Source organism: Salvelinus fontinalis, unplaced genomic scaffold (genome assembly GCF_029448725.1).
Source record: "Salvelinus fontinalis isolate EN_2023a unplaced genomic scaffold, ASM2944872v1 scaffold_1347, whole genome shotgun sequence".
Taxonomy (NCBI): domain Eukaryota; kingdom Metazoa; phylum Chordata; class Actinopteri; order Salmoniformes; family Salmonidae; genus Salvelinus; species Salvelinus fontinalis.
This window is the reverse complement of record NW_026601556.1, coordinates 5,742-28,362: the sequence shown is the minus strand read 5'-3', so window position 1 is coordinate 28,362 and position 22,621 is coordinate 5,742. Positions and strand designations below refer to the sequence as shown.

The 22,621-nt window shown below is 41.2% G+C and overlaps 1 protein-coding gene across 1 annotated transcript; it reads left to right on the top strand.

Annotated features, from left to right (window-relative positions):
* The first annotated feature begins 3,316 nt into the window (after positions 1 to 3,316).
* LOC129849047 (CD209 antigen-like protein E) lies at positions 3,317 to 5,714 on the top strand. The gene is made up of 6 exons (XM_055916110.1): positions 3,317 to 3,603; positions 3,887 to 3,988; positions 4,093 to 4,263; positions 4,401 to 4,525; positions 4,607 to 4,710; positions 5,317 to 5,714. The coding sequence occupies exons 1-6, from the start codon at positions 3,462 to 3,464 to the stop codon at positions 5,462 to 5,464; spliced, it is 792 nt and encodes a 263-aa protein (XP_055772085.1). The 5' UTR covers positions 3,317 to 3,461; the 3' UTR covers positions 5,465 to 5,714.
* Positions 5,715 to 22,621: the final 16,907 nt, after the last annotated feature.

Sequence of the window (22,621 nt, the reverse complement as noted above, 5' to 3'; positions counted from 1 at the left end):
TCTCTGTGTCTCAAACCAACGCCCATGTTGTATTTCTTTATATAGCATATTAATAAAAGTCTGACTTATTTCCTGACATTGTAACTTCCTGTGTAGCAGGGTCAATATGAAGTTAGTACATTTGACTTTGTCCACACTCTGCATGCAGTGCATTTCATCATTTCCAATTCTAATATATTATTTTACCTTGCTACAGATATTTACATACTACAATTTAGATCTGGTGATAACATTCTCAACAGTACCAAACCACCATTACATACACTGTATAGGAGTTGACTGTATCACCAATCAATGAGTGTAGTAGAGATATCAAAGGGTATCAAAGGATTTTACTTAATAATCTTTGATAGTCAGTCTTTGTTGTCACGTTACATGTAAGCACAATATCAAATGCTCATATTTGACTGTTGTTCCCCTATATTGGTCCCAAAAGAGGGAAGTGAAGTGGATCTTTTCAGTGGTTCAACCAGCTGTCACTCAAAACCTCCTCGACCAATCAGGTTCATTTAGAGAGAGCAGAACTGCGTCCAATTATGTCGCCATCTCCTCCTCACTGGTTAAGCCTACCCACCCTCAATATCCACTTGGAGCAGTTTGTAGTGTCAAATCTATTGTATGGACATTATAATGACCCATGTTTGGAGTCCTGGACCTCCTGAACATTGTGCTGCAGAAAATGTTTTAACAATAACCACTGTAACAATCTCTCACATGCACACTTGCACATAAGTATGCAAACTTGTTATATTTTTTATATTAGCATAGCCACAACTACCCGTGTCATTTTGTTGATACTTCCCTAGAGTTAATTAACACCTACAGCAGTCACACAGACAGACACACACAGATGACTCAGAGACAGAGACATCACTAGAAGCAGAGACTTAACGTATAGAGGGCTTGCAGTTGACGTACGACGCCTCCTGGCGGCCATGATGGAAGATCACCACATTAATTCTAGAAGCAGAGACTTAATGTATAGTAGACCTACATAGAATGAAAGACCCAGGCATTGTTAAAGATGTCAAAGGTCATCTATGCTGAGCCAGATATGAACAAGAAGGTCAAGTTTAACAGAGGTGAGATAAAGGAGAGGATTGTGGATATCTACATCAGTGCAGACACCCTGAGAGACGGTGAGACCAGCACCAAGAGAGAAGAGACAGCAGACACTGCTCCTAATAATGGACCAGGAGACCAGCACTCAGGTTACACACACACACACACACACACACACACACACACACACACACACACACACACACACACACACACACACACACACACACACACACACACACACACACACACACACACACACACACACACACACACACACAGACAAAACATAAAAGTCTCTGGTATGTGTCCACAGAACCTGAAAGCTCCGTGAAGAGACCCTTCCTAGTTGCTGCAGTGTGTCTGGGGCTGCTGTGTGTTCTACTGGCTGGGATCATAGTCCTGTCTGTCTACTGTGAGTTTGTGTCCAAGTTCATTGCTTATCACCTAGTTGTAAGAAGTGCTGGTTACTAAGCCTATTTGTCTGGTGTTTTACCTAGTAACTATGTGTTTATAATTTGTAGATAACATAGCCATCAAAGATTCTGAGGATAAAAACAACTGTTCACATAGTTGTTCCATTCATAAAATCAACGCAGCTGAAGAGAGAGACCAGCTACAGACCATATACAACAACCTGACTAAAGAGAGAGACCAGCTACAGACCAATTACAACAACCTGACTGAAGAGAGAGGCCAGTTGCAGACCAGTTATAACAACCTGACTAAAGAGAAAGGCAATATTCAGGCAAAGCTTTTTGTGATAGGTGAGATGTAAACTGTGAAACATTTTAATAATTATATATCAATGGGTTTATGAGTAAAAATTCTCAACAGTACCAAACCACCATTACGTACACTGTATAGGAGTTGACTGTATCACCAATCAATGAATGTAGTAGAGATATCAAAGGGTATCAAAGGATGTTTAATAAACTTAATAATCTTTGACAGTCAGTATTTGTTGTCAAGATACATATAACACAATATCAAATGTTTATATATGACTGTTGTTCCCCTTTATGGGTCCCAGAAGACGGAAGTGAAGTTAATATTTTCAGTGGTTCAACCAGCTGTCACTCAAAAACTCCTCAACCAATCAGGTTCATTAAGAGAGAAGAGAGCCCTGGTGGTTTGTGTTGATGAATGGTTAAGTGGTGATAACTAGTAGTTATCATGTAGATGGTCATGCTGAATGGTTAAGTGATGATAACTAGTAGTTATCATGTAGATGGTCATGCTGAATGGTTAAGTGATGATATCTAGTAGTTATCATGTTGATGGTCATGATGAATGATTACGTGATGGTGTCTAGTAGTTATCATGTTGATGGTCATGATGAATGGTTAAGTGATGATAACTAGTAGTTATCATGTTGATGGTCATGATGAATGGTTAAGTGATGATATCTAGTAGTTATCATGTTGATGGTCATGCTGAATGGTTAAGTGATGATGACTAGTAGTTATCATGTAGATGGTAATGATGAAAGGATAAGGTTTTGCCATCTAGAAGAAGAGAGAAAAAAAACACTAATTGTTATATGAAGGTTTAGAGGACAGTAGGTAAATGTAATGTAAAATGCTTGTGTTATTCGTTTTTTTTTTAGAAACATGTTAAACATGTTTTCATATTAAATTCTTAACATATATCATTTTAAACTTACAAGAAGAACAAAGGAACATATTAATAAAAAAACTACAACGTAATTTAACAAGTTCTACCAGCCTCTTGATTGAATGTGATTAGATACTGAAAACAGTGTTACCTGCAGTTGGACACAGACAGAGGGCAGAACAGTACTGAGAGGACACACACACACACACTGCACGCCACACGCAGCCACGCACACACACACACTTAAAGTTCTCCTTTTAAACCTCTGAAAAAGATGCAGACATAGATTTCCCCCACCAGCTCTGAATAACTCTTCACACTGATGTCACACACAGACAGCACACATACATAAAAAATACCCTTATATGGCCATCGATGGCCGGTCACAGAGTACAAGACATAACGTGACCTCTGTTTGAAGGCTGGGGTGTCAAAGCCTCAGTATTGCTATATGATCTATGTGCAAATTCACTGAGTCCAGTCTTTTTTCTGATAAAATATATGATCACTTCAGTTATCTTGAATCATTTAAAACATATTTCCATTAGAAGCTATAGTGGGGGGAGTCATGTGGTTGGTGGCCAGTGACGTGTTGATTTGACAGTTTCCCCTTCACAGTGGATGACCGTTTAAGAAATACTGTCATTACCCTAAGTCACACAGACGCAGGACAGTGCAGGGAGAAGTCACAGGACAGTGCAGGGAGAAGACGCAGGTACGGACATACATTAGAGTTGAGGTCAGAAGTAGAAGTTTCTGTATTTGACCACAAGTGTGTTAAGATGTCAGAGGGAGTTTATGGAAACTCAGATGGAGTTGAAGACGATGAGCCTGATGCAATGAAGAACACAGACATTGATGGCAAATTATATGCCAACGTAAGAGCCTTCAAGCCCAGTCCAAGAGATGGAGTTGTTGCTTCAGGTAAGATTGCACTCATGCTCTCACACACATGAACAAACACATACACACATGAACACACACACACCGAGAGGGAGAGAGTACTGGGGGAGTGGTGGCAGGTCAAGGAGACACAGGATGGCCAGTAGAGGGCGATGCAGGAGCAGATGTGACACACACACATAAATTACACACACAATACATTAAAACAGATTACCCTGTAGTACTAGACCTTTATTTGTCCCAATCCTGGATGATACAGTAAAACATAATACCAAAGAACTTACTTTTATCATTTGTGATTCAGTACATGTTCAGTGGTGGAAGAGACCCTCTGGAGTTGATGCAGTGTGTCTGGGGCTGCTGTGTGTTCTCCTACTGGCTGGGATCATAGGCCTGTCTGTCTACTGTAAGTTTAGCATGTTGTCACTGAAGCTCAAGTAGCCTACTTAATCCTACTTATCCATAAATGGTGTGGTAAATTACATGTTTGAATAACTCGTCCTTTTACAGATGGAGTCATTGGTCATCACAACTCAACAGAGAGAAACCAGCTACAGACCAGTAACAACAACCTGACTGAAGAGAGACACCTGCTACAAACCAGTTACAACAAACTGACTAAAGAGAGAGACCAGCTACAGACTGAGAGAGATTTTCTTAGCGGGAGGCTTACCAGTTGTGGTGAGTTAACCTAGAGTAATAAATTATCATTCATCCCAAGCACCTTATTGTATGTCTGTATTCTGTCATTAAGTGTCCAGCGTGATACATTGAAGGAAATACATGTTTTCATCTTGTTGAACAATCCTGTCCTGAAGGCTGGCAGAAGTTTGAATCCAGTTGGTACTTCCTGTCAACTGACACTAAAACCTGGAAGGAGAGCAGAGAGGACTGTCTGGAGAGAGGAGCAGACCTGGTGATCATAAACAGCAGTAGGGAACAGGTGAGACAGAGATAAGATATGGCTTTGCATTGGTAGATATGATCAAATATATTGGTATATATTTATCTTTCTCAACAACAGGAGTTTCTCTTCAACCTCAAGAAGAGAGTCTGGATTGGTCTGACTGACTCTGTTACTGAGGGGACATGGAGATGGGTGGACGGCACCCCACTGACCACCCCAAGGTAACATACTACTGATCTAATAACACTGACCACAGAGTAAGGTGTAGGACTGATTCTCTGTGTTGTTCATACTCTAGGTACTCCATACTCAACTGGTGGACCAACACTGACCACAGAGTAATGGATGATAACTACTCTGACAATAAGGCTCCAATGTTCAGTTCATTCAACCTTTATCAATACAGGTTATTTTTTTTGATAGCTGCAGACAACAAAGTTGAATTAAGCTGAATAATGTCAGTCTATTATTTAGGATTGTGATGATCTAACTGTGATATTTGACTGTTGTTAACCCTGTAGGTGCTGGTATTAACCATGATATGTGACTGTTGTTAACCCTGTAGGTACTGGTATTAACCATGATATCTGACTGTTTTTAACCCCGTAGGTACTGGTATTAACCATGATATCTGACTGTTTTTAACCCTATAGGTACTGGTATTAACCATGATATCTGACTGTTGTTAACCTTGTAGGTACTGGTATTAACCATGATATCTGACTGTTGTTTACCCTGAGGTACTGGTATTAACCATGAAATCTGACTGTTTTAACCCTGTAGGTACTGGTATTAACCATGATATCTGATGGTTTTTAACCCTTTAGGTACTGGAATGACAATCAGCCTGATAGTGAAGATCCTACTGGGGAAGAGGACTGTGTTGAGATACATAAAAATTGGATTCCACTTAAGGCATGGAATGACATGTCATGTGACATTAAACTCAGCTGGATTTGTGAGAAAGTGTTTTAACATCACCATGACAACATACTGTAGTCTACAGTGCACACAACTTCTTCCTTTATTCTCTCTCTCACAGACAGAGACTCTTTCTGTCTTGCTCTCGCTCACACACTCTGCCTCAATCCCAAACACCCCCTTACACAGATTTTCACAAACACACGCACATGCATACACTTTCACACACGCATGCAAATGCACCTATTGTTGTATTTGTTTGTAGTATCATATTAATTAAAGTCCTACTTATTTCCTGATTGTACCTTCCTGTATACTATTCATTTTGTTTCACACATCATCAGATATAATTTGAAATTAGTACATTTTACTTTGTGCATAAATATAATTTCCAATTTAAATAATTCATAAGAATATATTCTAATTTAGGCCTGGTGCAAACATTCTCAACAGTATCAAACCAGCATTACATATGAGTTGACTGTATCACCAATCAGTGAGTGTAGTAGAGATATCAAAGGAACTCAAACGATGTTACTAAGTCATCTTTGCCAGTCAGTCATTGTTGTAAAGTTACATACAATATAAAATGCTCATATCTGACTGCTGTTCTCCTATAAGGGTCCAAAAAGAGTGAAGTGGATATTTTCAGTCATTCAAACAGCTGTCACTCAAAATCTCATCCTCACTGTTTAAGACTACCCACCCTCAATATCCAGTTTGCCATGTCAAATCTATTATATGTACATTATAATGACCCATGTTTGTAGTCCTGGACCTCCTGAACATGTTGATGTATATTTGGGAGTAAACAGAGGGTCCAGATCAGCAGAAAGGTGAAAGAAAGGGGGAGTTCTGGAAACTCCCTGAATTATCTTGGGGCTGTTACATATGATATTTAATATATGTTAACAACTAGCCTTTGTTCTCCACTTCCCCTCTATGATCTATATCTTCCTGGTATAATAGTGTCCTGTCCATCATCACAAATAGCAAGTCCCATTCCCTGGACAGGAGGACTGTGTTGAGATATACTCTGGACAGATGACCATGTAGAGACATGGAATGATTTATATTGTGCTGCAGAAAATAGTTTAACAATAATCCCTGTAACAATCTCTCACACTCACACATGTACACAAGTACTTACACAAGTATGCAAACTTGTTATATTTTTTGTATTAGCATAGCCACAACTACCCGTGTCATTTTGTTGATCTTTCCATAGAGTTAACACCTACAGCAGTCACACAGACAGACACATACATATGACATATACAGAGATATCACTAGAAGCAGAGACTTAACGTATAGAGGACTTGAAGTTGACATACAACACCTCCTGGTGGCCATGTTGGAAGACCACAACATTAATTCTAGAAGCAGAGACTTAATGTATAGTAGACCTACATAGAAAGAAAGACCCAGGCATTGTTAAAGATGTCAAAGGTCATCTATGCTGAACCAGATATGAACAAGAAGGTCAAGTTTGACAGAGTTGAAATGAAGGAGAGGATTGTGGATATCTACGTCAGTGCAGACACCCTGAGAGAATGTGAGACCAGCACCAAGAGAGAAGAGACAGCAGACACTGCTCCTAATAATGGACCAGGAGACCAGCACTCAGGTAAAACACACTCAACCCTATTAGAGGAGAGGGTCCAAGGTCCTTCCCCTAGGATTGTATTCTCCAATGTGTTTTGAGAATTAGGGGAGGAAAGAGGATGTGAGGAGGAATTGAGGAATGGTGAATTGAGAAAGAATCTGTAGGAAAGTTTGTACTACCACTATTTCAACTCTATGGTGAGTTCATCTCTCACATTAACCACTAGGTGGAATCATCACTTAACCATTCATCACTGTGTCCAACCATCAATATGAAAGAGAGAGAGAGAGAGAGAGAGGGTGCCCCCCACTCCAGCAAAGAGGGCCTCAACATGAAAGTCACACATACGCCGTGAACAGGCAATCAGGTGCAAACCCCGCTCTTACACTAGCCCAAGTCAATGGCATGTACCAGATGCTCTGCTCACACTTACTGATCTGTGGCAAAACCACACAACTAACAACACGGGACACTTTATGGAACACAAAGCCTTCATTATCTCATCCTGGAATATCCAAGGTCTGAGGTCATCTGCCTTTGGCCTGAAGAGCAGGAACCTGCACTTCACCAAACAAATCAGAAATTAAGACATTTTCATCCTAAAAGAAACATGGTATAGAGGAGATGGACCCACTGGTTGCCCTCTAGGTTACAGGGAGCTGGTAGTCCAATCCACCAAACGACCAGGTGTGAAACAGGGAAGGGACTCAGGGGGTTTGCTATTTTGGTCTAGTGTAGACCTAACTCAACCTGTTAAATTAATCAAAAACAGGAACATTTTACATTTTGATAGAAATTCAAAAGAAAATGATCTCAAAGAGAAAAATGGCCTCCTGTGTGTAACCTACAGTGCATTCAGAATGTATTCACAACACTTGATTTTTACCACATTTTGTTAGGTTACAACCTTATTCTAAAATGTATTAAGTCGTTTTTTTCCCTCATCAATCTACACAAAATACCCCATAATGACAAAGCAAAAACAGTTTTTTAGAAATGGTTACTCAGTACTTTGTTGAAGCACCTTTAGCAGTGATTACAGCCTTGAGTCTTCTTGGGTATGATGCTACAAGCTTGGCACACCTGCATTTGTTAAGTTTCTCACATTCTTCTCTGCAGAACCTCTCAAGCTCTGTCAAGTTGGTTGGGGAGTGTTGCTATTTTCAGGTCTCTCCAGAGATGTTTGATCGGGTTCAAGTCTGGGCTCTGGCTGGGCCACTCAAGGACAGTCAAAGACTTGTCCTGAAGCCACTCCTGCATTGGCTTGGCTGTGTGATTTGGGCCATTGTCCTGTTGTAAGGTGAACCTTTGCCCCAGTCTGAGGTCCTGAGCACTCAGGAGCAGGTTTTCACCAAGGATCTCTCTGTAATTTGTTCAGTTCATTTTTGCCTCGATCCTGATCCCCACTGCATGATGCGGCCACCACCATGCTTCCCCATAGGGATGGTGCCAGGTTATCTCCAGACGTGACGCTTGCAATTCAGGCCAAAGAGTTCAATCTTGGTCTCATCAGACGAGAGAATCTTGTTTCTTGTCAGGCGGTGGGTAACTGGTGCAGAGAACAAGGCGCAGGAGAGCAGAGATGAGTATACAATGTATTTAATTCCATGACAGCACCAGCATACATACAATACTCAAAGTGCGGGGAAATACCGGTCACTCGAAAATAACGGGCGTAAATAGATAATCCGGCAAACATAACCAGCCAACAAGTACCGACATGAACAATCAATAAACACGCACGCTAACATGTGGGATACAGAGGGTTAAATAATGAACATGTAATTGGGGAATTGAAACCAGGTGTGTAGAAAAGAAAGACAAAACAAATGGAAAATGAAAAGTGGATCGGCAATGGCTAGAAGACCGGTGACATCCTACCGCCGAACGTCGCCCGAACAAGGAGAGGGACCGACTTCCGCGGAAAGTCGTGACATTTATCATGGTCTGAGAGTCTTTAGGTGCCTTTTGGCAAACTCCAAGCGGGCTGTCATGTGCCTTTTACTGAGGAGTGGTTTCCGTCTGGCCAATCTATTTTAAAGGCCTGATTGGTGTAGTGCTGCAGAGATGGTTGTCCTTCAGGAAGGTTCTCCCATCTCCACAAAGGAACTCTGGAGATCTGTCAGTCCCAAAAATCACAATAAAAATCCATCTCCACCGCCACCTCTGGATCCTACTGCACACACCTGCAGTGGAACCAGTGCTGGCAGAAGTCACAGCACACACCTGCAGTGGAACCAGTGCTGGCTGAAGGCACAGCACACCCATGGAACCTCGGACTCACACTTCTGCGGAGAGCTTGCAGTCAGATCAAATCAAATCATATCAAATCAAATCAAATGTATTTATATAGCCCTTCGTACATCAGCTGATATCTCAAAGTGCTGTACAGAAACCCAGCCTAAAACCCCAAACAGCAAGCAATGCAGGTGTAGAAGCACGGTGGCTAGGAAAAACTCCCTAGGAAGGCCAGAACCTAGGAAGAAACTTAGAGAGGAACCAGGCTATGAGGGGTGGCCAGTCCTCTTCTGGTTGTGCCGGGTGGAGATTATAACAGAACATGGCCAAGATGTTCAAATGTTCATAAATGACCAGCATGGTCAAATAATAATAATCACAATAGTTATCGAGGTAACGCTCTCTGCAGCGAGCACAGCGGGTGATGTCTTTATTTATTCTATCTATTTAAAAAAAACATCACATTGATTTACATGGTTTGCAAATGTAGAAGTACTACAGCAATACTAGTAATTAATACAACAGAGAGAAAAACAAAGATGATGAAGTACCTGAGGGTGGAGTCATGGGTGACGTGACAGAGGTGGCTGCTGGAGCTGTTCTCTTCCTTTTCTGTGCTGCAGAGAGAAAAAGTTGTGTTAGACAGAGCATGTTTCATGAAAACTATTTCCAACTTTTTTACGTCAATACCTCTGGAGGAACCTGCAGAAGTTCTGAACATGCCTTGAGGGCTGGTGCAATGGACTGTAGATATGTTTAAACATTGCAGTTTTATGATACACATTTTTCATAATTTAACATGCCTGTGGAGGTGGCTGTATTGGAATTTCATGGGGCAGGGACACCAGACGAGGCTAGTATGGTGGTGTGATCAAAGGAGACAGAGGAGGCAGTTGGTCCAGAGGAGGCTGCTTCGGTGGTGACAGACAGGGGGGGCTGGTGTGCATCGTGGTGGGGGTGGATGAAACGGCCAATGACGGCTTAGAGTAGCTGGTGTTTGTAGAAGTGGGGTTGAGGGGCCGACAATAGTGTGGCAAAGAGAGCAAGCACGTGGCCTTCTTTTGCAGCTGGAGTTTCCGGTGGCTCCTACAGGTTGTTGCACACTGGGAGGCACTGGCGGTGGTGATACAGCTGTCAGGAGGGATTCCTGTGAGGCGTCCAGCAGAGGCGATGGTATCAATGTTCTTTTCCATAGCAGCCCTCTCATGTGCCCTCTGTGTTCTGATGGCTGCCCGATGCTCTTTCTCCTCTGCCTCGGCCCTCTCCTTCTCACCCCTCACCTGCCACTGGCACGTGTATTCCTCCCCGGTGAAGCATGCGGTGACCACTGGGAGTCTTCTGTTTTGGTATAGCCGATACTTCAGGACAGTTAGGATGTGCCCCAGATCCTTTTCTATCAGCCCCTCTATTAGGGGGTGCTCTTCTAGGGCTGAGACTGGAGCAGGGGCTGGGGGTCCTCCTGTGGTCGCTGGGGAGGAGGTGCTGGTGGACGACACAGTGCTGCCATTCAAGGAGAGGCGGTGGTGGGACCCAATAGGGACCAAGGCAGCATTAAACGGAACCATTCAATGGCTGAGGGGTCAAAAGGGAAGAGGCCACACTTCTTAAACCCTTCCACCACGTAGCGTATGTCCTTGCAGTGCCGACACGGTTAGCGTAATACTTTGGCATATTCTGATTTGTTTACCATGTAGGAGTGGTCAACTTGGCTGAGGTCTCCAGCTATCTTGGAGAACTCAGGCTTTAAAGGGCCATGCCACGTCCAGAGGCTACAGGGCATGGGTGCAGTGTGGTGGAAGACATAGAAGTCTTCCCTTAGTGCTGCCGCCATCACCTCCTGGTCCACGTGGCTCTTGTGCCCATCGAAGAGAATAATGAGAGTGCGCTCCTTCACTGTATGCTTAATGAAGTGCTTCCTGAATAGGTCCCCAAGAATGTAGCCTCTGTTTGACCGTCCATACAAGGTTTTGGGGGGACCTCCCAGTGTGTTGTGGCCGTAGGGGAAACACTTGGGGTAGATGATAAACGGGGGGACGTCATCTCTCTCTGTCGCATGCCACCTCGGTGATGTGCTCCTTGGTCGCCGGAGCCTGCTGGTACACGTGTTTCGCAACCCGGGGGGCCTGCACTTTGTGCCTGCTCTGACTGCTACTAAACCCAGACTTATCACACTTATAGATTTGTCTGGGTTTCTCCTCCAAGTGCTTCTCATAAGAAGTGAATAAGGTATCCATCGTCGGACGTGTGGCACACTCAGCTCTCACCCTGTCCAGGGTGTCCAGCCTCCTCATGCTCAGGTTCTTGTGCCTCCTCTTGATCATTTCCCAACACCTCTTCCCCAGTGGTGGGATTGTCTTCCCTTGGTGCTGAAACCTGGAATAGAATAGAATGAAAATTGTCCATCCAGGATGAAAATGTTTATTTTGGCATCACAATACACATCCACATTTACATCACACACATTGAGAACAGTCCGTCCAGCATTCTACATACATTAACACATAGAACACCAGATACCTGCGGAGTTCATCAGCCTCTGTCTGGTGAAGGGGAACCCATGGCTGGCACAGTAGATACAGTACTGCTCCAGAGAACGTTCATCCTCGGTGCAAGCAGTGTGGGTGGTCCACTGCGACCACCATGGGTGACCCGACCGGGGGTCTGCCGAGGTATACCATGAACCTGGGTAGATAAGAAAATAAAACTGTTATTAGCAGATAAAATTCACGTACATGTGGTAATCTCCTAAAAACAAAAGATGCCTAAACTTGGCAGCCTGGCAGATAGCCATCCCTGCATGGAACATGTCCACCTGACTCCACTGCTTCCTCTTGACAGTCTCCATGCTGTGTTGGGAACGTAGCAAAATAACTTGGCATAATATACACATTCTAGAAAGATAACTCTATCTGAATATGTAGAAACATTTACAATTCATAACTAAGGCATTGAAAGGTGACGATGAAAGGTTTCACAATAACTGAAAGTGTACCCACCTTTGTTGTTATCTGTAATAAAAATGGTTTTAATATTGATACATACATTGTAACATTTGACTAAATACTGCCTCTATGTAGTTGTTGTAAGATGAAACACAGCCTACAGTGATAGGTGTCAAAAAGTGCATGGTTCAGAGTAGAAATGACCCCATCAGACGACTCCAATATTGATACGCTAAAACATTTTTTTGTGAAATGTATTATCTTACACTTAAACTCATTTATTTTTTGGTTACTAAGCAGTTTTATCAACATTTAGTGACCAATCTAGCAATATTAGCAATGCCGTTAGCTATATTTCAGAGATAAAAAGTTGGATATTAAATGATGTGTGGTCTGTGGCGCAGTCAAATTTTACAACATACAGACTCTCCCTCAAAATTTGTGTGTATATATATATATATATATATATATATATATATATATATATATATATATATATAGTACTTTTTTGAAAACTCTCATAACCTAACTGAACTTGAATAAATTGTAATGAAAATCAGTGGTCAGCTAGCTAGAAGGGTGTATTTAGTCGCAAAACTTACCATTATCTTCTTCAAGTCCATTTAAGTTTTCAGCTCGAGGTCTCTGATATTGGGGGGCAATTGGGGGGAAATTAGCTACAGTACAGTACTACTACTACTACTGCTATTATGCCATTACTATTATACTACTACTATCATGATATTTTGCGTATGTGTACTTTTACTTTCTACTTACTTTTCCAGCAGTGGTGGAAAAAGTACCCAATTGTCAAAGTAAAGATACCTTAATAGAAAAGGACTGAAATAAAAGTGAAAGTCACCCAGTAAATTACTTCTTGAGTAACAGTCCAAAAGTATTTGTTTTTAAATATACTTAAGTATCAAAAGTAAAAGTCTAAATTATTTCAAATTCCTTATAAAGCAAACCGAACAGCATAATTGTCTTGTTTTTTTTATTTACGGATAACCATGGGCATGCTCCAACACCCAGACATAATTTACAAACAAAGCATGTGATTAGCGAGTCTGACAAATCAAAGGTAGTAGGGATGACCAGGGATGCCCTCTTGATAAGTGTGTGAATCAGACCAATTTCTTGTCCTGCTAAGCATTCAAAATGTGGAAAAAGTATATAATTATCTTCAGGAATATCGTGAAGTAAAAGTACTATTATACTACTACTGTTATACCACTACTATTATAATAATACTATTATACTACCACTATTATACTACCACTACTACTACTATTATGTATGTCTCTGCTGTGGAGATCAAATAATGGCCATTGTTTTTCTTCCAAATGTATATTATAGATATTCATTCATGAATTTAAGAAGAATGTCTGGATTGGTACTTATAAAAAAGACGGAATCTGGCAGTGGGTTGACAAAACACCATTTAAACCTACGTGAGTGATTGACAGTTCTGAATTTCTTTTACTATCTGTTTCTCTGTTGTTGCAATGATCATTTTTACAGTCCGATAACCTCATCTCCAGCCGTCTCTCTCTGTCCCTCTCTCTGTAATATACTCGGAAGCAGTGGGTGGTGCGCACCCGAAGCCTCACTAGAATAGCTCTCCGGCACCCTCTCCTCCGATGGCGTTGTTTTGGGTTGGCCTCTGGAATCAGTTCTGGAATCATATGGCCTGGGAGGTGCAGACAAAGGATCTGCTTTGGGAACGTCGTATTCCTGGTTGTAGTGCTGGTAAGTTGATGTCTCTCTGATATGCAATAGTTCTTCCCGATTAAGATCTAAGGATCTGTGTGATGCTTTCTCTCCTCCTGTGGAATAGAGTATAGCTATGGAGTTGTATAGACATACTGTAACACAAAAAGCAGCCTGCAGTGCACACAACTTCTCTCTCTCTCTCTCTCTCTCTCTCTCTCTCTCTCTCTCTCTCTCTCTCTCTCTCTCTCTCTCTCTCTCTCTCTCTCTCTCGTTGTTTACAGGTAATTATCATGTTGATGGTCATGCTGAATGGTTAAGTTATGATGACTAGTAGTTATCATGTTGAGTAGTTATCATCATTAATAATGAATGAAAATGCACCTGTGGAACGGTCGTTAAGACACAAACAGCTTACAGATTGCAGGCAATTAAGGTCACAGTTATGAAAACTTAGGACACTAAAGAGGCCTTTCTACTGACTGAAAAACACCAAAAGAAATATGCCCATGGTCCCTGCTCATCTGTGTGAACGTGCCTTAGGCATGCTGCAAGGAGGCATGAGGACTGCCGATGTTGCCAGGGCAATAAATTGCAATGTCCGTACTGTGAAATGCTTAAGATAGCGCTACAGGGAGACAGGACAGACAGCTCATTGTCCTCGCCGTGGCAGACCACGTGTAACAACACCTGCACAGGATCGGTACATCGGAACATCACACCTGCAGGACAGGTACAGGATGGCAACAATAACTGCCTGAGTTACACCAGAAACGGACAATCCCTCCATCAGTGCTCAGACTGTCCGCAATAGTCTGAGAGAGACTGGACTGAGGGCTTGTAGGCCTGTTGTAAGGCAGGTCCTCACCAGACATCACTGGCAACAATGTCGCCTATGGGCACAAACCCACCGTCGCTGGACCAGACAGGACTGGCAAAAAGTGCTCTTCACTGACGAGTCACTTTTTATTCTCACCAGGGGTGATGATCGGATTTGCGTTTATCGTCGAAGGAATGAGCGTTACACCGAGGCCTGTACTCTGGAGCAGGATCGATTTGGAGGTGGAGGGTCTGGGGCGGTATGTCACAACATCATCAGACTGAGCTTGTTGTCATTGCAGGCAATCTCAACGCTGTGCGTTACAGGGAATACATCCTCCTCCCTCATGTGGTACCCTTCCTGCAGGCTCATCCTGACATGACCCTCCAGCATGACATAGCCAACAGCCATACTGCTCGTTCTGTGCGTGATTTCCTACAAGACAGGAATGTCAGTGTTCTGCCATGGCCAGCAAAGAGCCAGGATCCCAATTCCATTGAGCATGTCTGGGACCTGTTGGATCGGAGGGTGAGGGCTAGGGCCATTCCCACCAGAAATGTCTGGGAATTTGCAGGTGCCTTGGTGGAAGAGTGGGGTAACATCTCACAGCAAGAACTGGCAAATCTGGTGCAGTCCACGAGGAGGAGATGCACTGCAGTACTTAATGCAGCTGGTGGCCACACCAGATACTGACTGTTACTTTTGATTTTGACTCCCCCTTTGTTCAGGGACACATTATTCCATGTCTGTGGAACTTGTTCAGTTTATGTCTCAGTTGTTGAATCTTATGTTCATACAAATATTTACACATTTTAAGTTTGCTGAAAATAATCGCAGTTGATGAGAGGACGTTTCTTTTTTTGCTGAGTTTAGTTATCATGTATATAGTCATGATGAATGGTTAAGTGAGGATGTCTAGTAGTTATCATGTAGATGGTCATGATGAATGGTTAAGTGATGATGGCTAGTAGTTATCATGTTGATGGTTGGATACAGTGCTGAATGGTTAAGTGATGATTTCTAGTAGTTATCATGTTGATGGTTGGATACAGTGCTGAATGGTTAAGTGATGATGGCTAGTAGTTATCATGTTGATGGTTGGATACAGTGCTGAATGGTTAAGTGATGATGTCTAGTAGTTATCATGTTGATGGTTGGATACAATGCTGAATGGTTAAGTGATGATGTCTAGTAGTTATCATGTTGATGGTTGGATACAGTGCTGAATGGTTAAGTGATGATGTCTAGTAGTTATCATGTTGATGGTTGGATACAGTGCTGAATGGTTAAGTGATGATGTCTAGTAGTTATCATGTTGATGGTCATACTGAATGGTTAAGTGATGATGTCTAGTAGTTATCGTGTTGATGGTTGGATACAGTGCTGAATGGTTAAGTGATGATGTCTAGTAGTTATCATGTTGATGTTGGATACAGTGCTGAAATGTAAGTGATAATTCCACCTAGTGGTTAAAGTGAGATATCAACTCACCACAGAGGTAAAATAGTGGTATTACAGACTTGCTAACGGCTTTTTCTCAATGAATCCATCCTCCTCGCATCTTTCCTCCTCTGCTCCTCAAAACACATTGGATAATATGGTCCAAGAAGAGTGACCTTGGTCTTTCTCCTCTAATAGTGTTGTGAAGGAAGAGAGCAGACAGGAGGAGAGAAATCTAGGAAAGACTAATTGAGATAGAGCCTTAGTGTCAGAGAGAGACATAGAGAAAGAAGAAAATTAAGAGAATAAAAACTAAAAAACATTGAATTGTTTTAGATTTAGAGGATATTACGTAGACATGCAATCAGTAAAATGTCCTTTACCCATCTTCCTGATGGAATGTGATTGGATTATTAAAAAAGTATCGTTTGCAGTTGGACACACACAAAAAGCAGAACAGTACTGAGAGGGCACGCCCGAATGAATGCATGAGCACACACACAAGTCTGAAGTTCCCCTTTTACAACCTCTGAGAAAGATGCAAACATCGATTCATAGGTCATATTAGTTTATAACAGAGGAAACCATCTTGTTCATGAGAGTCTCAGCTTTCAATATAGTAGTTATAATAGTTTGTAGGCGTTTTTGTGAGAAGACTGATTTTTGGGACGTATCATGGTCTGAAAAACACCCCTCTAACTCTGCCACGTTTCACCAGAGATGTGGAAGTGTGATATCGGCGGATGAGATGGATTAAGACGCAGTCCATGCAAAAAAACACAGATCTTTAGTTATCCATTTGACTACAATGGTCGTGCCCTGCCGAAATCGAATTAACATAACTAAGAAATCCCCATCAAAATCAGTTTGTTTTAATAACTTCTTATGGCTGCAGTCCCGATATCGGGACCAATATGACAACAGCCAGTCCAAGTGCAGGGCGCCAAATTCAAAAACCAGAAATCTCATAATTAAAATTCCCTCAACATACATGTGTTTTATATCATTTTAAAGGTAATCTTGTTGTTAATCCCACCAAACTGTCCGATTTCAAATAGGCTTTTCAGCGAAAGCACTACAAACGATTATGTTAGGTCACCACAAAACTAAAAATAATCACAGCAATTTTTCCCAGCTAATGATAGCATCACAAAAACCAGAATGGAGATAAAATGAATCACTAACCTTCGATTATTTTCATCAGATGACACTCATAGGACTTCATGTTAAACAATACATGCGTGTTTTGTTTGATTCAATTCATATTTATATCAAAAAATCTAAGTTTACATTGAGGCTACAAGATTCACTAAATGAAAAAAGATCAAGTGACTTTGCATAGCCCATCGTTTCAACATGAATACTCATCATAAATATAGATGATAATACAAGTTATACACATTGAATTATAGATATACCTCTCCTTAATGCAACCGCTATGTCAGATTTTTTAAAAACTTGAAGGAAAAATAATTGCACGATATAATCTGAGACGGCAATCAAATTAGCATATCACAGCTGCAAAGATAGCATCACTATAAACAATAAAATAGATTAGAAATATTTCATTACCTTTGATGGTCTCGATCAGAAAGCCCAGCAGGAATCCCAGGTCCACAATAAATGTTTGTTTTGTTTGAAAAAATCCGTTATTTATGTCCAATTGTTAGTGCGTTTGGATAACATGTCCAAACGCTAATTCTGGTCAGCTTCATATTGGACAAAAACTTCAAAATGTGATATTACCGGTCGAAGAAACATTTCAAACTAAGTACTGAATCAATCATTAGGATGTTTTTAACATAAAGCTTCAATAAAGTTCCAACCGGAGTATTCCTTTTTGTCTGCGTGAGCAGTGGAACGTCAATGACTTGCATGAGGAAGTGGGATGATTGGCGCATGGTTGCTTGATGGACACCTGACTGATTCTGCTCTCATTCTCTCCCACAACATGTTAGAAGTCTCATAGGAATTTCTATTGATTGCTGACATCTAGTGGAACCCCTAGGCTATTGTGGTAAGCTAATATAATTCTATATTGTGTTTTCGCTGTAAAACACTTAAAAAATCGGAAATATTGGCTGGATTCGCAAGATGTTTATCTTTCATTTGCTGTACACCATGTATTTTTCATAAATGTTTTATGATGAGTATTTAGGTATTTCACGTTGCTCTCTGTAATTATTCTGGCTGCTTTGGTGCTATTTTTGATGGTGGCTGCAATGTAAAACTATGATTTATACCTCAAATATGCACATTTTCGAACAAAACATAAATGTTTTGTATAACACGTTATAGGACTGTCATCTGATGAAGTAGTTTCTTGGTTAGTGACTAATTTTATCTCTATTTTGTCAGTTTTGTGAAAGCTACCTATGCGGTGGAAACATGGTGAAAATATGCGGTTGTGTGTTTGGCTATTTTGGTTAGCTAATAGAAATACATATTGTGTTTTCGCTGTAAAACATTTTAAAAATCGGAAATGATGGCTGGATTCACAAGATGTTTATCTTTCATTTGCTGTATTGGACTTGTGATTTCATGAAAATTATATTATATGATATCCCTGTCCCGTTAGGATAGGCTATGCTAGTCAGCTTTTTTGATGATGAGGATCCCGGATCCGGGAGGGTGATGAAGTAGAGGTCTAATCATTCATAGAAAAAGGAAAACCACCAAGAAAAGGAAACAAGAAAGAAAACACAGGCGATGTGACTTCAGACAACACTCGCAATCGCTCATACAATTCCCAGCATGCACCAAACACTCAGCATAGAGAGAGAGAGAGAGAGAGAGAGAGAGAGAGAGAGAGAGAGAGAGAGAGAGAGAGAGAGAGAGAGAGAGAGAGAGAGAGAGAGAGAGAGAGAGAGAGAGAGAGAGAGAGAGAGAGAGAGAAGTTGTGTGCACTGCAGGCTGCTTTTTGTGTTACAGTATGTCTATACAACTCCATAGCTATACTCTATTCCACAGGAGGAGAGAAAGCATCACACAGATCCTTAGATCTTAATCGGGAAGAACTATTGCATATCAGAGAGACGTCAACTTACCAGCACTACAACCAGGAATACGACGTTCCCAAAGCAGATCCTTTGTCTGCACCTCCCTCCCAGGCCATATGATTCCAGAACTGATTCCAGAGGCCAACCCAAAACAACGCCATCGGAGGAGAGGGTGCCGGAGAGCTATTCTAGTGAGGCTTCGGGTGCGCACCACCCACTGCTTCCGAGTATATTACTCGCTAATGTCTAGTTCCTACTTAACAAAGTCGACGAAATTAGGGCAAGAGTTGCTTTCCAAAGAGATATCCGGGATTGTAACATACTCTGTTTCACGGAGACATGGCTAGCTGTGGAAATGCTTTTGGAGTCCGTATAGCCAACGGGATGTTCAGTACATTGCGCCTACAGGAACAAACATATCTCTAGTAAGAAGAAGAAGAAGAAGGGTTTCATGACTAACGACTCATGGTGTAATTGTAACAACATACAAGAACTCAAGTCCTTTTGTTCACCTGACTTAGAATTTCACACAATCAAATGCAGACCGTATTACCTCCCAAGAGAACTTGCTTGGGTTATCGTCACAGCCGTGTATATCCCCCCGAAAGCGGATACCAAGAAGGGCATCAAGGAACTTCACTGGACTTTATGCTAAATATATACTGAGGCTGCATTTATTGTAGCTGGGGATTTTAACAAAGAAAATCAGAGAACAAGGCTACCTAAATTCTATCAGCATATCGATTGCAGTACACGAGCGAGTAACACACTCGACCACCGCTACTCTAACTTACTCAATGCACACAAGGTCCTCCCCCCCCTCCTTTTGGTAAATCTGGCCATGACCCCATCTTTTCGCTCTACTCCTATAGGCAGAAACTAAAACAGGAAGTGCCCATGCTTAGGTCTATCCAACGCTGGTCTGACCAATCTGATTCCAAGCTTCAAGATTGCTTCGATCACGTGGATTAGTATATGTTCCGGGTAGCCTCAGACAATAACATTGACGTACACGTGTACGTCAATGGAAGTGTTATAAGGAAGTGTATAGGAGACGTTGCACCCGCTGTAACTATTAAAACCATCTCTAACCAAAAACTGTGGATTGATGGCAGAATTTGCGCAAAATTGAAACCAACAACCAATCAGTAACATAATGGTGAACATAAACACAATATTGATGGGGTGGAGGGAATCGGTATCATAATGGTGAATATAAACACAATATTGATGGGGTGGAGGGAATCGGTATCATAATGGTGAATATAAACACAATATTAATGGGGTGGAGGGAATCGGTATCATAATGGTGAACATAAACACAATATTAATGGGGTGGAGGGAATAGGTAACATAATGGTGGATTTAAAATAACACAGTGCACATACCTACAAATGTTAACAAATCACACATTACCATTAGATTCAATTTCAACAAACTACTTTACAATTTCCAGAAGTACAGTTTTGATCTTAATCTGAGCAAGCAATGCAGGTTAAAAGTTTTTAACAGGATCATTACAACAGAAAGAGGGAAAGTTACTTTGGTTCTCATTGGACATCGGTGGAAGGTAGTATAACGCTGAATATGAATTTATTAACTTATATCAACTTACTTTAACTTATGAAATCATTAAGACAAACTAACCCTGATTCAGATGACCATCCTTCCCATGCTAGTTTACGGAGACATAATTTATAGATTGGCAGGTAAGGGTGCTCTCGAGCGGCTAGGTGTTCTTTACCATTCGGCCATCAGATTTGCCACCAATGTTCCTTAGGACACGTCAAGGCACTCTATACTCCTCTGTAAACTGGTCATCTCTGTTTACCCATCACAAGACCCACTGGTTGATGCTTATTTATAAAACCGTCTTAGGCCTCACTCCCCCCTATCTGAGATATCTTCTGCAGCACCATCCTCCACATACAACACCCGTTCTGCCAGTCACTTTCTATTAAAGGTCCCCAAAGCACACACATCCCTGGGTCACTCGTATTTTCAGTTCGCTGCAGCTGGCGACTGGAACAAGCTGCAACAAACACTCAAACTGGACAGTTTTATCTCAATCTCTTCAAAGACTCAATCATGGACAGTCTTACTGACTGTTGTGGCTGCTTTGTGTGATGTATTGTCTCTACCTTCTTGCCCTTTGTGCTGTTGTCTGTGCCCAATAATGTTTGTACCATATTTTGTGCTGCTACCATGTTGTGTTGCTACCATGCTGTGTTGTCATGTGTTGCTGCCTAGCTATGTTGTTGTCTTAGGTCTCTCTTTATGTAGTGTTGTCTTTCTTGTCGTGATGTGTGTTTTGTCCTATATTTAAATATATTTTTTTTCCCCCAGCCCCCATGAGGCATTTTGCCTTTTGGTAGGCCGTCATTGTAAATAAGAATGTTTTTAACTGACTTGCCTAGTTAAATAAAGGTTAAATTAAAAATGTAAAATATATAAATGATGTCAAAAAATGACCAAAGAGGACAACACTAACTATTATGGGTCAAACTGGTTATAACTGGATCATTACAATGGAAAGAAGGACAGTTCAGATTTCTTTATGGTACATTGGTTGGGGTTGTGGAATGATCAGTGATATACAGAAAATATTAACATAATAAAGAGTATTAAGTAGCCTGTATCTGATGCTCCGTAAAGAAATATTTACACTTGACCCTCCCCTTGTACTGTCAAAAAATGTGCAGACCCTCCCAATATTAAAATTAACTAAACAAATGTATTACAACCACAAATTGCAATAACTAGCAATATGTTGAAAAACATGTTGCTACAATTAGTTTTATTAATTGTAATATTGGGAGGGTCTGCACATTTCTTGACAGTACACGGGGAGGGTCAAGTGTAAATATTGTTTTACGTTGTGGAAGGGGGTGATTTTATTTTTATGACACCTCGGAAAGTCAGAATATATATATATCTTTTTTTTTCCTGAGCTTTCTTATATCTGTCCCGTTCGTCGTAAGGATCGGACCAAGGCTCAGCGTGAGTAAAGTTCCACATAATTTTAATAAATCGAAACTCACTGAACAAAACAACAAACAACCAAATGAAACATGAAGCTACTGATGTGCACTAAGGCAACTATACACAGACAAGATCCCACAGCACAAATAAGGAAAATGGCTACCTAAATATGATCCCCAATCAGAGACAACGATAAACAGCTGTCTCTGATTGGGAACTATATCAGGCCAACATAGACATACAAAAACCTAATGACATACAAAAACCATAGACATACAAAAACTAGAGTACCCACCCTAGTCACACCCTGACCTAACCAAAATATATAGAAAAACAGAGATATCTAAGGTCAGGGCATGACAATATCTAGGACAGACACTTCCAAACCTTCTTCCTTTAGATGTCATTTTTATTTAAATGTTTTGCCATTTATAAATGTGTTATTCAATGTGTTTCTGTGGACTATAGTCGTAA

What these genes read in the sequence shown, in the direction of transcription:
- LOC129849047 (XM_055916110.1), top strand. Translation starts at nt 3,462, where the DNA reads ATGTCAGAGGGAGTTTATGGAAACTCAGATGGAGTTGAAGACGATGAG. An exon ending in CGGGAGGCTTACCAGTTGTG is followed by an intron (nt 4,264 to 4,400) that starts GTGAGTTAACCT and finishes CCTGTCCTGAAG; the next exon opens with GCTGGCAGAAGTTTGAATCC. An exon ending in ACCCCACTGACCACCCCAAG is followed by an intron (nt 4,711 to 5,316) that starts GTAACATACTAC and finishes TTAACCCTTTAG; the next exon opens with GTACTGGAATGACAATCAGC.